An 18,110-nucleotide genomic window follows, 5' to 3' on the forward strand; every position below is an offset into this window, starting at 1 on the left:
TCTTTTTCTTAGATGTCTTTTGGAGATAGATTTACTAGTGATATTGCTGGCCTTTTTACAAAGGTATGCATAATTTAATTGCAAATTGCTTTCCAGAATGGTTAAAGTAGTTCACAGTTCTATCATTACTGCATGAATATAATTGTTTTCCCACATGCTCCTCTAGCATATTTCCTTTTTTGTTAATTTTGCCAATCTGATTAGTTTAAGATAGAATCTCAGAATTGTAATTTACATTTCTACATTTGTGATTTAGAGTACTTTTTCATATGTCTGTTTATTGCTTGTATTTCTTCCTCTGAAAAATGTATTCATATAATTTTACTATTTATCAACTGGGAAATAGTTCTTAATCTTATAAATTTGAATCAGTTCTCTTTATAGTTTAGAAGTGAAACCTTTATCAGAGAAATGGCTACAAAGAATTTCCCAATTCCCTGCTTCTCCTCTAATTTTAGCAGAATTCGGTTTGTGCAAAAACTTTTAATTAAATTTTCTGTACTAAAAATAGCCATTTTGTTTTCTATAATTGTTTGGTCATGAATTCTTTAGAGAGCCAAATGCCAAGCCCTTGCCTAAGGTGCACACACATGTGCCTTGTCAGGGCTCTGCTGAACAGGAAGGATCTAGTGTTCTGACAAGTTTCTATGTTTTCCAGGATTGATAAACATTGGGCAATACTGAGTTCAAATAGAATACAGAAAAACAAACACATTGTATGGCTTAAGGCAAGTCATTTCATCTATCATTTCTCAGCTGCTTCCTTCTTTTCTTCCTCCTTTATTCTTTCCCTCACTTCTACAAAATGGGCATAATTTTTTCACTTCCGTTTCTGACTTAGTTAGACACTACAGAAGCTATTTAGAGGAAATGGGGAAGTAATCATAATTCATTGCCAGTGATAGATATGAAAGTTGACTTGTCTAGAAATAGAATTTAGAAAAACACATTCAATAGGATCTCTTAAAGACATAAAGGCAAGATTTAATTTTGATCACTAATATTATCTCAAATGTAAGTACATTCCAGGAGTCATATAATAACAGCCCACCTCCATTCCTAGAATTAGGGAAGGAGAAAGAAACAATACTTTTAGCTTGGTTACATTTTAGGCCAAAATAATTTCTGAGTAAAAAAAAAAATTTATAACTGCAGAGTAATGACTAGTGATTGATAGTATCTGAAAATATACTGACAGGCTAGAATATGCATTGTAACGAATCTGTAAGGAATTCAATAAGGATTAATGTAAAATCTTACACTTAGGTTTTTTTTAAGTCTTAAAAATATACCTTTCTCCCTCAGAATTGAGAGAAGTTGGGACAGCAAGTGGCTAATTTTGGGAACTGAGTGAACCACACCAACTCCATCTCATGACTGAATTCTGGAGCTAGCCCAGTCCTCTTTCTATCCAATTTTGGGTCTAGTCCAAACTCTGTCTTGTTAAAAAACTTTATTCAATTGTGGAAATTGGGGGGAAACTTTATTTTGTTGTTTGAACCTATCCCTTCATGACTTGGAAGCTGGACTACCTCTGTCTATTGCTTAGAGACTCCTAGCCCCATTATATTCAGAGACTGATGCAAAGAATTTTCTCACAATTATACATCACAAGTACCCACTATATCTTATCTAAAAACTGGGGTACACTGGTCCCTTCCAGCTCAGCTCAGCTCAGCTACTTTTTCCTTGTTTCTCTGATTAAATAGAGACACTTGGGTGGAAAAGTGGAATACATCTTTTTCTGACTTCAAGGAATTGAATCTGTTTACTCTCTAACCTGGGAAGGTCCCTGGATCATTCCTCCAATTAGAAACCAAATGACCTAATTTTGAATCCTGGTTATTTTCTAACAAACTGCACTTATTTGTTTTTAATGTATAAAAATTCATTTCCTCCTGTATTTGGGATCACTGCCAAAGCTGGGGAAGGCTTACTGGTCCCGATTTGTTGGGCAATTGCCATGCATTGTTTAATAAACTCATATGCTGAAAAGCTTAAACCTGTTGTTTCCTCAATCATTTTACCTTTCACCTGCCATCTTGCAACCTCCCACTGCTAGAACCTTCCTTATGAAATTGCCTTTAATTTATGCTATAGATAGTAGATCATATATGTACATAGACATTTTCAAGTGAGGATACGGACTTTTTTTTTTAACTTTCTTTGTACCTATAGTATATAGTACCATATAGAATATGCCTGGCTCATGGAAAGCATTTAGTAAATGCTTTTTGATATACAGGGAATCTTCTGTCTGAAAAAAAAAATCAGAGTTTTATTGAACTGAAAATTCAATATAATTCAGCAATATGACTGGGGCAGCAACAAACAAATCTGCTAGTAGGATCTTTGGCTTCATTAATAAGGGACTATCTCCCAGGAAAAAGGGTATAAAAATATCTTATACTTTGCCCTGGCAAGATTACATCTGGAGCACTTCCTCAGTTATGGCCCCACAGATTGTAGAACACTAATAAACAGGAAAGTGAAAGTTCTTGGGTTTGTCATATGAGAAAGGCAGGAACTAAGGCTGTTGAAGACATTGTCTTTTGAAGAACAGCCCTGAGAAAGGATTAACCTTCTCTTTGGCTCTCAAGGCAGCCCTGGGAGCAGTGGGGAAGGCTGAAGGTAGATTTCATAAAGAAAAAAATTTCTAACAAGAGCTGTCCAAAAAAAAAAAAATCCAATTGGTTACTTTAGCAGTTTGGACTCATTGGAAGTTTTTCTAGTAGTGGCCAAGGGACCACAATTCATGTATGTTATGAAGATTCCCTTCTACTATTAATTGGACTAGTTAGTGACTGATCGTCTCTACCAACACTAAAATTAATGATTTTGTATTTTTTCCACAGAGGAATCTAGGTCTCTGGTTTCTGGAACTAAATCCCCATGGCTGAGTTTGTAAATAAAGGTGTGGAAAATTAGAACCTGCCCTAGGCAAACCTGTAAATTAAACAAAGATTGTCTCTAGTGGCTTTTTACCTGTTCAATCAATATCTTTTACTTTCTTCTAGGAGGTTGGCTATATCCCAATCTTGCTAAGTACTGTTAAAGTTAACAGATTAGGACCTAACATGACCTTAATAATATTAAGTACCCAGGCATATCTGTATTTTAATAAAGGACTCTAGCAAGACTGATAAAGCTTGCCTTAACATCCAAGTTATGAGAAAGGAAACTCTATAAAGATTGTATACTTGGGATTTCAGCAATTCATTTGAAGTATATAAAATTTATTTCTGGATAAAATGGACTTGGGCTAGACCACAGTCCAGTAAGGGAGATTTGGACCAAAAATGCCTTTTCTCTCTCCTAATCAGAATTGCCTATTCTTGGGGTAGACTGCAGGAATGGATCTGTTTGGGCTACAATTTTTTTTTTTTGGGGGGGGGGGATCAAGTACCCAGGGTCACACAGCTGGGAAGTGTGAGGCCACATTTGAACCTAGGACCTCCCACCTCTAAGTCTGGCTCTCAATCCACTGAGCTACCCAGTTGCCCAGCTACCCCCCCCTGGGCTGCAGTTCTTTAGGAGTTAGTGAACAAATATTTAGTATAGTACCTCCAAGATACTTGACTTCAACCTTGTTTAGTAATCATGATAGCCAGATCCACCCAGTTCAAAAATTGTCCTAATTGCTATTGGCTTGTTATTTAAAATTAGCATGAATCATTCAATTACACAGTTGAATCATTTAATCTCTTTTGGGTTTCATACATAGGACAGGAAAGATAATTTTGATTTCCCTTTGATAGAGAAGTCCTCCTCTTTGTGAATGTCACTGTACTGACTGAATCAAGTTCCAAATATTAGAGAGCCTACTGGAATAGGTCTGTACACCCAAATCAATTTGTTTGGTCTGACCATCTTGTACAGGAAAAGGCCAAGTAGATGAAGAATATCTATTGTCCAGATGTTAACATGAAATTGGATGGACAACCAATGAAGCTTGTCCATCAGTATGCATATCTGGGAAAGACAATACAGATGGACAATGAGTCAGGCACAAAATTGAGTAGGAGGTTGAGAGAAGGCTGTATTGCTTCCAGGAAATGGCAATGCTCCTTCACCAAGCTTTCGATGAAAACAAAATGTTCATGCTTGGAATATCAATATTCTACTGGCATTGATATACAGCAGCAGGGCATGGGATACAATTGTTTCTGAAGAATTCAAAATGTCTATGTACTACACAGAGGTTTATGGAAAGGCATATGGTATAAGATTCAACATTTAACCAAATAGGAACTTCAAAGAAGAATAGGAGTAAAAGACATTATCAAGGAATTATGTAATAGGAAGAGAGGATGGTTGGGTTGCATGTGACAATGAGGGACGATAGGTAAACAAAGTGCTCCACTAATAATCTTAAAATACAGAAATTGGTAAAGACCTCTTACTAAGTGGAATCTCTGATAAACTTATGGGAGGATAAGAGACATGGTCTGAGCAAGCATTAGATGGGATTGTTATCTGCACAGAAATAAAGAACATAGATATGTTGCAGAATCAGATTTTCCACAGCTTGCTTATCCTTCCCTTCTGGGGTTGATAATCTGAAATCTCATTTTCTTGAAAACACAGACCTGTTGGCACCAGCACAGCACCTGTTGCACACAGACCTATCCAGGTCACCAAAAATAATCTAAAATCCTGGCCAGGAACATGTCCCAGAAAATACAAAAAATATTGTATAAACACTGCTAGAACCATACTAAACTTGCAGAAATTGGGCAGAAAGGATAGATTCTGTGTCTCTGGCTTGAGGGATAATAATGCTCTATTCCAAAATCACTGTCTTCCAAAAATTAATAATTAAGCACCTAAATGTATTTGTGCTTTGTAAACATTAATTCTACATAGATCAAATATTGTATTAAATTATTATTTGGTAAAATTTCCTGCAACACAGGACTCATTGTCAGTTTGAAGTGAGATAAAAGAATTTCAGAAATTTTTTTTTGTCTGGCTAAAAGTGTAAATACTATTTACTTAACAAAATTTAAGTTTTAAATAATAGCCACAATGGGGAAGGATTCTGAAATTCACCAGACCTTTCAAATCTTATTTCTAATGTCCTAATATTGCATATCTGTGGGCACAGATTCCTACCTCCTGACTCTAATGGGAATGATGATTAGTTTGTGGTGAGGTTTTTTGGGAAGATTGTAGAAATAATTCATACACATCAAGTTTTCTTTAATGAAGGGAAATGAGAGGTAGATTTATGAGTGCTTTATGACTTTGTAATTTTATGTAGTAGAGAGGCCAACTATTAGGTATAGTTTGATAAAAAGCATTAAGAGAGCACCAAATATTGTGCATTATAAAACCTAAATTATATTCTCAGTACTTCCTGTATTAATTTCTCATAAGAATATGCACATGTAAGGCAAGGTCTAAACAAAATCAGAAAAGGCCTAAAGGAAATTGGGCAACCTCTCCTTTTAGGTATTTTTTTACTTCAGGTCAGTGCCACTACCAGTTACTTGTAATTGAAGTACAGGATGAATTATGATTGAAGGGAAAAGCAAAATATATTTCTTTTTTTCTTTAAACCCTTACCTTCGGTCTTGGAGTCAATACTGTGTATTGGCTTCAAGGCAGAAGAGTGGTAAGGGCTAGGCAATGGGGGTCAAGTGACTTGCCCAGGGTCACACAGCTGGGAAGTGTCTAAGGCTAGATTTGAACCTAGGATCTCCCATTTCTAGGCCTGGCTTTCAATCCACTGAGCTACCCAGCTGCCCCCACAAAATATATTTCTTGAAGAAAGGTGCTTATATATAAGTTCAACATACTGATGGAGATCACAGTAGGAGACAGGTATAAAAATATGGACGAGGACAAGACAATATTTATGGATTATGGATCTTCAATTGTTATCAAGAAATGGAAAATATATACAGCTATTTTGGGGAATCTAGGTGGTTCAGTAGATGGAGTTTAGCTTAGGTCCTGGGCTCAAATCTGGCCCCAAATACTTCCTAGCTTTTCGACCCTGAACTTAACCCCAATTGTTTAGACCTTAGTATCAATTCAAAGACAGAAGGAAAAGTTTCTTTTTTTAAGTACATATGATTATCAATTAGGAAATGGTTAAAACAAATTGTGGTATAAAAATGTAATGATTACTAGAATCATAGATTTAGAGCCAGAAGACCTCTTGGATTTTACTGAGTTCAAATCCCTAATTTTACCAAGGAGGAAACTGAAGCTGAGAGTACTTAAGTAATTTCTTCAGGGACACCCAGCTAGTATCTGAATTGAACTCACATTTATCCTAAGTTCAGCAGTCTACCCCATTTTGCCACCAGGATTCTCTACTGTAAGAAATAGTGAATATGAAGAATATATAAAAATATATAAAGACAAGAACCACTGCAAAGTGAACAACCACGAGAAAAATAATGTAAATTTTAAAAAATGAATTTGAATCTTGTATAATTTCAATGACCACATTTTATCCCCAAGAGATCTAAGGCACCCCCTCCCTTTTTTTTTTTTTTGGCAGGAGGTCACTGGTATGGCAAACTTCATATAATGTTGGACTTGATATGGTATTAGGTTAGTTTCACCAAATTTTTTTTCTTTTTCTTTATTCTCTGTTATAATATATGGCTCTCTGAGAAGGGGCAGCAGGCTATAAGGAAATGAAGGTGATGTTTAAAAAAGTTATTTTAAAAATTTCAAGCAATTTATCAGGGTAACTAGTGCTAATAAAATTCATTTTAAACTTTATACCTTATTAGCAAAATATTTTACAATACTTTATTAATAAAGGGAGGAAATTTAAGTTACTTTATATAAATCAGAAATTCCTTTCAGAGTGCATACATCAAGTTCAACCTCTGTGTAGAACCATTTTTGTGAGAAAGCTGCTTCACTAAATGGCTCTCTTGCTTGTGAGTCAATGCTCAAGTATGGTGGCAGGGGGCATTGTACCGCTGGAAATCGTCTAGGATGACGTAAAATTTAGGATATCACTGCCTAGGCATCCCAGGAAATACTCGACTGTATTCCTTATCTGAGCTAGTGTCTAGTTAAACCCTGATATTAATTGTGCCGCTAGAATTTCTTTTAAAATCGTATTTTTTTTGGTAGTTCCAAACTATTTGCATTATTGGACTTTAAACAGATGGGACACTTTAAAAAAAAATATAAACCAGGAAGTGAAGGATCTTGGAGATGCTCCTTCAGCTAGCATGATAAAGAAAAAAGCTCTTAGTCATGATAGTTTTATGTCAAGTTGTTCTCGAACGTTCCAATCTCCTAAAGCCATAAGCAAAGTGTCTTGGTACCAAGACACTTAGAATTTGCCAAAGTTTTTAAAGCTCAGGGGATTCCTCTTTAAATGTTCTTTCGCCAATTCGGTTAATTCTCGTCTCCAGCGTTTCACCAGTAACTTGGTTCCTTTTTTCCATAGCTTTCCACTATCAAGGGGCGAGTTATTTTATAAAATGAAATCCCCTTCCCAGATTTCCTCCATTCTGCGGTCATCTGGATACTTTTTTTGCCGCAAGTTTCGATACACAATAACTTGTCCGTAAATTCTAGCGGAGACTAGAGAGCCTCGGGACCCTCGAGCCCCAAGAGCCTCCGGATAATACGGCTTTGACCTTGATCTTTTCCACCGCAGGGCCGCTCCCCAGGTTGGGGCGGCGGATAGCCTACCCGCGACTCCACTATGGCTCCAGAAAAATAACTTTTAAAGTCCCTCACCTGGTTTTTTAAAAACACGAATATTGGCATGATGACTTTCCAATGCGCCCCAGGAGAAGCAGAGTCTGCCGCGGTGGAGGTAACTCCATGTGACCGGAGGCCCTCGCCTCCTCCCAACCCCCTTAAGACTGCGGCCGCGCTGGGATCCCGCCACCCGCAGGCTAGTCCTGGGGGAAGCCCTGGGTGTTCCCGGGAGCCACTGCCTCCGCCTCTCCCCTCCTTGCTCCCACCCCCTCCGGCAAGCTCTTAGAAGACATGGGGTCGTCCCGGTCTAGGAAAGGGGTCCGAGAGGCCAAGAAGAGAATGATTCCCAAGGGGTTGACCTCGAGGTAGAGCCTTAAGACTCCGGGAAAGCCAAAAGCAGCCACGGGTGTTTTCGAGAGAACCCATTCGCCACCGGAAAGTTCCTCCACCACCCCCTACTCCCCACACATTGGTTACCATGACAATACAACCGCAGCCACTGGTCGCCATGGCAGCCGCTCCTCCAATCCCATTGGTTTCGTTTCCTTTCTGCCGGGGCTCCCTACCCCCTCCAACAGTCCCTCCGCGTGCAGGGGGAGGGGCCGGGGAGAAGAGGAGGAGGGGTCCCTCGCGTCACTCCCTAGCGCGCGAGGGGAAGAATAGCGTCGGGGGACCGGCGGACGGAACTGTAGGAAGGAGAGGAGGCGTTTCCGGTGGGGAAGCGTGGGGGTGTGGAAATAGGAAGAGAAGTTGAGCGGGGGTAAAGAGAAAGACGGGGGAAGGTTTTGAGTGTAACTCCAGTCTGTTTCGGGTTCGATGTTCCCGGAGCGGCTGGGGTTGCCCCTTCCCGCTGGAGAAGCGGGAGGAGGATAAAACAGAGTACTAGCAAGCGCCACTAACAGGCTGTGGAGAAGCCGCAACTGCGGCACACGCCTCGACAGCCTCCGAGGTCTCTCCTGAAAAGCGGAAATCAGGCAGTGGGACCAGTGCCGCCGAAGTCTCGCGAGAGCGGCTACCTCCGGTTTCCTTCCTCTTCCCCATTCCTCCCGCCCCCCTCCGAGGACCCTCCCCCTCCCCCCTCCTGGGTCGTAGTGTCCCTGCGCCCCACGGGCCGGAGCGGCAGCGAGAGCAGCTTCACCCGCTCCTTCCCCACCCCCCCCATTCCGCCTCACTCACCCCCCCCTCCCGCCGGGCGAGGAGGAGCCGGAGGAGAGGAAGATGGCGGCGGCCGCCAGCACCAGCGGTACCGCGGGGCCGCTCCGAGGAGCCTGAGAGATCCACGGACGCTTCGCGGGGAGACGCGGCGGCGGAGGATGAGCCTGCAGAGCGCGCAGTATCTCCGGTGAGAGCCAGGGTCGGGCCCTTGCCCAGAAAGAGCCGCTAGGGGTGGGGGCTGGGGAAAGTCCCTGTGCTGATCTGGAGGAACCCCGGGAGGGGGGAACCCCAGCCGGTCCCCCAAGAGAGGCGGGTGATTCTCCGCGGAAGATAAAGGCTTGGGGGTGCGGGGGGCACACCGCCGGTCCCGGCCTAGGATTGGGGGAGACGGGGAGCCGGGTTGGTGGGGGGGACCCGCCCGAGTCGAGGCTCCTCGGCTGGGAATCCACACACCTGGGAAGGGGGTTTCTTGGAAGAACCGATAACGGGGGAAGGGTCTCTAGCGAGGGAGATCCATGAATGGCCGAGAGAGGCACCGACTGCGGATCCAGGAGGTCCGGGGCAGACCTCGGGGGTCGCTGCAATCACACCTAGATGATCAGGTCGTAGAGAAATCTATGTATGGTCGCTCGATCTGGTATGAGGAACTTGGACTGCATAGGTAGAGTGACGTATTGGGGGGGGGGAAATAAAAGAAAAGGGGTGGGGTCTAGCACGCTTCTTTTGGGGAGGGGAAGATACCGGAAAAAAAGGTGGGAGGCCCTTGGTGGTACTAGCGATGGGTCGAGTAAGACCACGCCTTCTAAACTTGATATCTTCCCTAGCTCCTAACAAAGTACTTTGCACTTAGTAGGTGATTAATGTCTGTTGAATTGAGTGGGTGGGTACCTGGACTAGAGTGATTTACATGCAAAGGGAGGGTTTCTGGAAGGGCTATTGAGAGTTTAAATGGTGGAGGAAATGAAATGAGTATTTGTTAGCCGCGGTGGACCACCGAAATGTGCTGTGCACCCTTGCGTTGCAGTGTTGAAAAACGTGGGAAGTTTGTACTCTGCAGATAGAGGGGTCAGAGAATTCTTAGTGGCCTTCCAGGTTTAGGTTGGGAAGCATCAGAGCTAGCAATGCCGGGCCATATGGAGAGATGGGAAAGAAGAATGATTCTATGCTTTCTGGAGAATGGAGGGGTGAAAGGCTTGAAATGAGGAACGCTGCTCTAGCTTTATTAATAAGGTAAAGGTTTATGCTTTAATTCTGCTCAGGCTTTAACTTGTGAGGGAAAGTTCTGCACATGTAGCATATTTGTGATTTGGTTCAACCTGAAGAGGTTATTAAAAACAATTTCTTAGAACTGGAAAGGACCTTGGAAATAATGTAGTCTCTTTCATTTTACAAATGAGAAAACTGAGTCCTTTAATGGTTAACTGACTTGCCCAAGGTCACCCAGACTTGAGTAAATTGACAGAGCCAGGATCCAAACTAGGGGCCTCCGACTTGGTACTTTTACATTATGCTTGAAGTCAGAGAATGACTTATCTAGTGATGCAAGGTGAAGAATATGGAGATTATACAGAAGTGATGATTAAGGCAGTACATATGCACCTATTCAGTATAGGAGTTATCTGATTAAGTAGTTGATTAACGTGTGTACAGACAAAACTTTTTCTTATGAACTGGTATTCTATCATTAAAATCCAAATATGTTTTCTAGTAGGACAATCTTTAAGACCCAAGATAATGTCAGTGAATTTGGTGAAGGTTTGGAAACCAAAGGGTTTATGAGAAAATGCCAATGACTTCTGAAAACCCATGGCAATTTAAACTGTTACCAGAATAGGAAAAAAGTTTTACATACTATTTTCTACTTTTTGCTTGTTGGAGGAGTAGGGAACAAATCAATGAGTTCAACAGTAGTTTGGAGTTGGGATTGGTTTAATTCTTTGGAGAAATTAGAAAAAGAATAGGAATTACTAGAGAAAACAGAATAGCAGAAGTAGATAGGATCAGGAAGACCTAGGCTCCAGTTCAATGTGACATGACCAAGTTAAGCCACTCTTCTTGCTCTCTTGGTGTAAAAATGAAAGGATTAAGAGGGGGGCAGTTAGGTGACTCATGGATTGAGAGCCAGGCCTAGAGACCGAAGGCCAAGGCCCTAGGTTCAAATTTGACCTTAGACACTGCCTAGCTATGTGATTCTGGCCAAGTCACTTAACCCCCATTGCCTTGCCCTTTCTTCTCATTTGCCTTGTAACCAATATAGGTGAATAAGATCCTCAAGCTATCTAAATCTGTAATCCTATTACCTGACTAAATAAATTTAGGAACTGAGTTTTAGTGAAGGGTGAGTTTAATGGAAAGGGTATTGAATTTTAGGAGTCAAGAAACTTGTAGTCCAAGACCTCCTTGGGCTTTAGTTTATCTAGTAAATGAGATAAATAAATAGTAAATAAAAAAATAACCAATCTCTTAAAGACTTTCAAGCTCTGTAAATTATTTGCATGACATCTTACCAGGTCAGTGGGTTGAGCCCAAGATGGCCTTTGTATGATGAATCCTCAATTTCATTCCCCTTTCCTAACCAAATAAAGCAGATTGGTATTGGATTTGAGACTGATGTACAAGATTGAAGAAAGGTCATAGATGTTATACAGAACTTTTCCCTCTTTCGAGTGGTCTGAGAGAATCTTCAGGAAAGTATTTTCTTAAAACTTCTTTTAGAGGTTCTCAAAGATGATGCTGGATATTGTTGAATGTATTTGAAAGTATAGAGGTCATTCTCTGTGACCTTGATTATAAGAGCTGAAGTTTTGTTTTCCTACCTTTGTCCATGGTAGAGAAAGAGTGACTGGGCAGTTTTAACATTGCATAGCTACTGATCTTTGTGTGTAAAATTTTATTTCACCACAGCTGAATTTTAATTTGCAAAAAAACTCTTGACCTTTTGGCACTGGCATAGTAGGACATTGGGAATTGATAATGACACTGAATGTTTTAGAAGTTTCCAGAAAGATAAGATTTATAAGGCCTGTAGAGTAAAGGATGGGTGAGAATTAACTATGCCTTTAGCCATATAGAGTTAAAGGAGGAGGGGGGAACAGTTTTCTAATTCTTTGGAAAAGACTGTTAAATGGACTAAAAGAGGTTTTGCCAATGAACCTGTACTTGGAAGTGGCTGTATGGGGTATCAGGTCTTTTGAAATAAGCTGTCAAAATGTCTAGAAACATTAAGTTGAGGAGCGAGTTTTCTTGAAATATGTTCTCATGCTGAATAATAGGAAGAAAGATATACAGAAGTGATACTTTAGTTGGGTTAAAGTAATAGCTTTTTTAACCCTCATCTTCTACTTTGGAATTAATACTGTGTATTGGTTCCAAGGCAGAAGAGCCGTAAGGACTAGGCAATGGGGGACTGTCTCTGTGCATCGACTTTTCCACTTAAATCTCCTTCACGCACAAGTATCTTTGTGCACATTCATCTATCCTAACCCCGTCCACCCTCTTCAAGCAGTCTTTGGACTCCAAAGCTACATGAGGGTACATCAGTAGATGATAATGCACAAAGACAATTGTCATTCTCCGTCACCGAGAGACTACCACTACCAGGGTCACACAACTAAGAAGTGTCTGAGACCAGATTTGAACCTAGAACCTACTGTCTCTAGGCCTAGTTCTGTATCCACTGAGCCACCCAGCTGCCCCCATCAAATTTTAAAATGAGTGAATTTTCTCATTTGACTCATGCCATATTGGAAAGAGGCATTTCAAAGTCAGCACTGATAGGATAAGGAGAAAAGGTAGGATGAACTGAAAGTGTTAATGAACTTTTAATAATTTGGGTGAGAAAGGAATAATATTAACTAAGTTAAAAGAATTGGTAAGAGAGACTCACTTTGTTAAAGGCGAAAGGGGAGAATTTATTGTGCTTTTTAGGAATCCTAGGAGAATTTATTAAAATTGATTTGGGAGATGATAGAATATGAGATAGAAATATTGTATGTTAAAGCTTCTTATTTTAAAAAAAAAAGTAACTTGTGGTACATCCCCATTCTCATTCCAGCCTTTCTGTTTTCTTTTATATGAATGTAAAATCCTTGTGGACAGGGACTGTCTTTTTGCTTGTATTTGTATTCCTTGCACTTAGCACTTAACATAGTAAGTGCTTAATAAATGATGGTTGACCTGCAATAACATTAAATGTTCTAGAAAACAGGAGGTTTGCATCTGAGAATTCTAGCAGAAAGAGGGGAAGGAAGAAAAGGGAATTAAGTTTGAAGGAAGTAAGGGAGAGAATGCCTAACCCATGTTAAGGTAAGATAAGGAGAAGATCTCTGTTCTGGTAAAGTGGGTTGCAGGCCCTATGAGGAGACAATTCCTTTGTTTATTCATTTAACATGTGTGCTAATCACATTTACTAAATGTTATGGGATGCAGATATATAATGCCTTTCTAGAGCAACTGGAAAGAAATTTCCTTCAGCAACTACACAGCTGGACATAGCGGAGAACTTTGCTGTTGAGATAGATAGATAGATAGATAGATAGATAGATAGATAGATAGATAGATAGATAGATAGATAGATAGATAGATAGATGGTATGTGATTTGCCAGCATTTGGTGATTTGTTTTCTTTTTCCCAGCTTAGCCACCCTGGTAACTTCCTTACCTAGTGCATGCTTTAAGAAAAATTAGTGGATGTTGTTTGAAGTTAATGGGCTGTTCTTGAATTTAATTCACTTATAAACTTTTTGTTGTAATAGGATTTAGACTTTTGTCAAAAAGACCATAAGGTCTTGAAGAGTGAAAAGATAAGGAGATTTTATTTTGTGAGGGGAGACAATAAAGTATACTCCAATACTGAAATTTTAAGGGAATCTATTAGTAAAGCCTTTTAGTGGGAGACTGCTAACAAAAAAAGGAGACAAGCAGTCTTGAGCATGAGAAAGTAGAAAGAATTAGATGATAACTAACTTCCAGGAGAAGAGCTTTGAGTGAGCTGAGCCAGTGAGAGTTAGAAACAAAGGTTGGGATTATCATTCCCAAATGAACATCAAAGATCATCATGGAGAAAATTTTTTTAGTGTAGAGCCCATTGTATGACTTAAATTGCTATTTGGCAGTTACTTGTGGTTTTAGTTGTCTTCAGAATTGTGTACTTCCTGCCCTAAACTGCTGCATTTCTTTACTTTCTAATAGCTGTTACTTGCTACCCCTTTAGAGTGGACGAAGAATTTGTGTTTAATTGCTGTCTATACGGACAAGCCTGAATCATTGTAAGCTCAAAATGAAAGCCAATTTTGAAGATTTGTTTCAGATTTTAGGATTGCATAGGGCAAAAACTGCTTCACAAGACTATACCACTAATTCCAAATAACCTTCTCAAGATTCTTATGATCGATTAATTCTTGAAACTCAAGCTATAGGTTTCAAGTTCAGTCTTTTAGGTGGGTAGAGAACTCACAAAAGTGAATTTTATTGATGAGTTAGTAAATATGTGATTTATAGTTTGGCAAATTTCCATAAAATATTTTGCAACTAAAGGTTGTATTTTTAGGCATGCACAGGCAATTTTAGTTCTTTTGTTCTAAAAAGTTAAATTTTGACAGTGGTGGTTAACAGGGACCATTGTGTTACCAGATTTAGAGTTTATATATCTCAGAAGTTATCTGGACCAATCTCTTCATTTTATGGATGAGATTTAGTTAACAAGGCCAAGTGACAGGGGCAAAGATACAGGTTGTTTAGCATCTTGTCTCAACTCTACTACTTTACAAGTTCTTGTGGTTCCAACTCTATTCAATGAACCTCATGGTCTCCCTGGCAGCAGGGAACCTCTAGTATAGGAAGGAGGCAGAGGTATGGCTTATCTGAAAATAGTCAAGGATTGATTACAATTCTATAATAATAGACATTTTTTAAAGCACTTCAAGGTTTGCTAAGTGTTTTTACAGATAGTATCTGATTTCAGTCTTCCAACAATCCTTTTAATAGGTATTATGATTATCCTCATTTTATAGATGAGGAAACTAAGGTTTTGAGTGGTTAAGTGATTTGCTTATAAGTATTTAAAGGAGAAATAGAAACCTAACCTGTTTTCAAATCCAACATTCTACTCGACATTCTATCAGCTCTTGAATGAATAGTGGCTATTAATAAATAAAATAGCACAGGAAGGGGGGGTGTAATGTTGACTTTTAATTTCCATTTTTGCTATTGTGAGAAAGTAAACTGGTTACTTAAGCAAACATTTCAGTTGATTTCATTGAACTGAATAGCTATATTCTTCAGCTTCCCCCTCTAAAAATATGTATTCATGAGTCTGAAGACTTCATTATTCTGATCAGACATTTACAAGTTATTTTCTCATTAAATAAATTAGGATTTACAGACAAAAGGCTATGGATTTGTAGGCAGTCTGGATTATGATTTGATGGGTGATGAACATTTAAAGGGAAAAGTAGATAGCTTGTACTCCAGTGAAATTCTACTCTGTTCTACCTGTGCTTCTATAAAGTCTGTTCCTTTCCTATTCCCCAGGGATTTGTTCCAAGTAAGAATCCCATCTCTTGTCTTCTAGCTAATTTCTTTCTGATTATAAACATTTATTAAGTTCTCCTTGTATTGAGGGAAACAACATTCCCTTGTTTCTGCCATCCCCTCAAGTTAGTACTATTCCATTTCCCTTCCTTTTTAGGTCCAATTCTCAAATTTGATTTGATTTTTGATGAAAATTTAATACCTATTGTATGCTTACCACTGCACATAAAGTGGTCTATATTGATTACTTCCATTTTTTCCCCCAACAACCCTTCTCTTTTTAGCTCCCTGCCTTCAGAGGCCCTTCTTTTCCCACTTTTGTAAGTTATTGTCAAGAACTCTGAATTTGGAATCAGAAGACTTGATCTCTACTGACTGACTACCAGGATAACTTCTGAGCCTAAATTTCTTCATTTTATAAAAATGGGGAATAATATTGAGTATTATCTTGATCAAATTAAATATAACATATATGCACTTTGTAAATAATAAAAGCTTTATTCAAATGTCAACTATTTCCCAAGTCAACCACCAACTTTTTCTAAAAAGGTTGTGACCATTTTTCCCCTCAGTCTTCATTTCCCTTGCTCTGCTTCTTTGACATTATTGAGTGCTCTCTTGGATTTGCCCAGTGATAGAGTTATGGTTCTTCTACCTTGCTGGCCACTACCTTATACCTTTTCTGCCTCATGCTTCCCTCTTACTACTCCTAAAGTGAAACATACTAACAAGGATTAGTTTCTGGGATTTCTTTTTTAAAATAGTCTTCTCCCTCACCCCCCCCCCCCCCCCCAATAAAGACTTGTCTCACCCTATCCCACCTCTGACCATCAATTGAGAAAGCAAGAAAAAAACAAAACAAAGTCCCACATGTTCCATGCTTGGACCATCTTTTGGACCAGATTTTAATGGCTTTCAGTGGTTCTGCATTATAGCCACATAGCTAGCTTTCTGCATGGGGGTCTCTTTAGAGTTCAGAACAGAATTTCATTCTTACTGCTTGCTGTCTTTCATTATATTCCAAGAACAGAGGGCTTTCCATGGGCCTTAATCCTTACTCTTTGAACAAAGGTAATATATTTAATAAATGCCTCTTGAATCTATCTAACTTTTCCTACCTGTCAAGACTCAATTACAATTTTACTTTCACTGTGGTTTCATGGTGAAGAAGCCATTTCACTCCTTCCCCCCAGAAGGTCCTTTTTTATAACCTATAGCATAATAAAACATGGTGTCCACCCACAACAAAAGGATTCTTTTTTCCTTTCTCATCTCATTTCCACCAAGTTCTTAAGATCTTTTCCTTAATTATGTTTCTTGATTTTCTTTCTTCCCTATCTCAATGCACCAGTTGGCTTTGCCCCAGACTGCTAATTTTCTAACAATTTTTTTGTCTTTAGTCCCATTTCATTCCACTCCTCCATCAATCCTATGCACCAATGCCAGATAGTCTTCTTAAAGCACTGCTTTTATACAGGTCATCTAGCTTCAATGTCATTCTGTTGACTATAGAATAAAGAATAAATTCTTTGGCTTCAGAATTCAAGGCCCTTTACAATATGATCTGTATAAATCTTAAGAGTCAGTAATTCCCCATAGCAAATCATCCATTTTAACTAAATTGTAGTACTGATTGTCTTCCAAACAGATCAGTCCTTCTTTTGCTTCCATGCCCTTTGTTCATACCTGTTCTTCCCTCAAATGACTTCTTCCTTTCACTCAGGCTGTTATGTTCAATTTTTTAAAAAGGTATCTGACCTGGCTCCCTAACAATACTGCAGGCTACTTGAGGACAGGACCTATGTTTCTAGCATCTAGCAGTTTTTTCAGTTAAAATTTGATAAAATTGTTTAATGCTTTTTTACTTATACACCCCTTTTTTGGTAGAATATAATCCCAATTCCCTTGAGTCAGGGAAAACCATTTCGCTTTGTATACTTGTACCCTTAGCACCTAGCACAGTACAGTGGATGCTGAATACTGGTTGATTCCCAGTCACCTCCCTCACCATATGATCTCTTCCTTCTTAAAAAGAGAACGATTAAGCAAAGCCAATAATCTCGCCACTGGATATTGATAATTTGCCTGACTGGCACATAGGAAATGCTTGTTAACTTGACAGCAAAGAAGGGCAGTATGTCCTTTGGAACCAAGAGCAGGATTTTATTCTGAGTTTGGATACTTTTTTAGTGTTTTCATTTGTCATCATGCACAATATTGTACATATTGTTCTCCTGCGCCTGGCACAACATTTTGAATTTAGTTAGGTGCCAGACTCTTTTTAATGATGATAGAAAAGAATTTGAAAATGATGATCTATTAGACAAATCTCATTTTAATATAACAAAATTTGTTTTTTAAAACTAGCACCTCTAAATTTAACAGTGGGCTCCTCCTGGCTGGTCCTAAAATATAAACAGATTGATTAAATAATAAATTTATTGTCATTTCAGTCAGGTCCTACTTTTCCTCATTCTATTTGGGGCTTTCTTGGCTAATATTCTGGAATAGTTTGCCTTTTCTTTTCCAGCTAATTTGCCTAATCTTCCCCAGCTAAAAGTCCTCCAGATGAGGAAACTGAGGCAAACAGGGCTAATTGACTTGTCCAGTGCCATACAGCTTAGTAAGTATCCAAGATTGGATTTGAACTCAGCAAGATGAGTCTTTCTCACTCCAAATCCTGCTTTCTATCCACTGTACCACCTAGCTGCCTTAAATAGTATATATATGTTAGTAAA

At 39.3% G+C, this 18,110-nt stretch overlaps 1 protein-coding gene across 6 annotated transcripts in view; it reads left to right on the plus strand.

The window, feature by feature from the left end:
* SMG7 (SMG7 nonsense mediated mRNA decay factor) overlaps positions 1 to 18,110 on the plus strand; it is a 130,495-nt gene that overhangs the window by 26,495 nt on the left and 85,890 nt on the right. For 5 of the 6 annotated variants that reach the window (XM_007480937.3, XM_056815632.1, XM_056815631.1 and 2 more), the window contains exon 1: positions 8,693 to 9,028. The exons of the other annotated variant lie outside the window; for it this stretch is intronic. In XM_007480937.3, coding sequence (XP_007480999.1) covers positions 9,000 to 9,028 — 29 coding nt within the window. In that variant the 5' untranslated portion in view covers positions 8,693 to 8,999. Of the gene's footprint in view, positions 1 to 8,692; positions 9,029 to 18,110 lie in introns of those variants that run through there. 6 annotated transcript variants of the gene reach the window in all.

This window comes from Monodelphis domestica, chromosome 2 (genome assembly GCF_027887165.1).
Source record: "Monodelphis domestica isolate mMonDom1 chromosome 2, mMonDom1.pri, whole genome shotgun sequence".
Classification (NCBI taxonomy): domain Eukaryota; kingdom Metazoa; phylum Chordata; class Mammalia; order Didelphimorphia; family Didelphidae; genus Monodelphis; species Monodelphis domestica.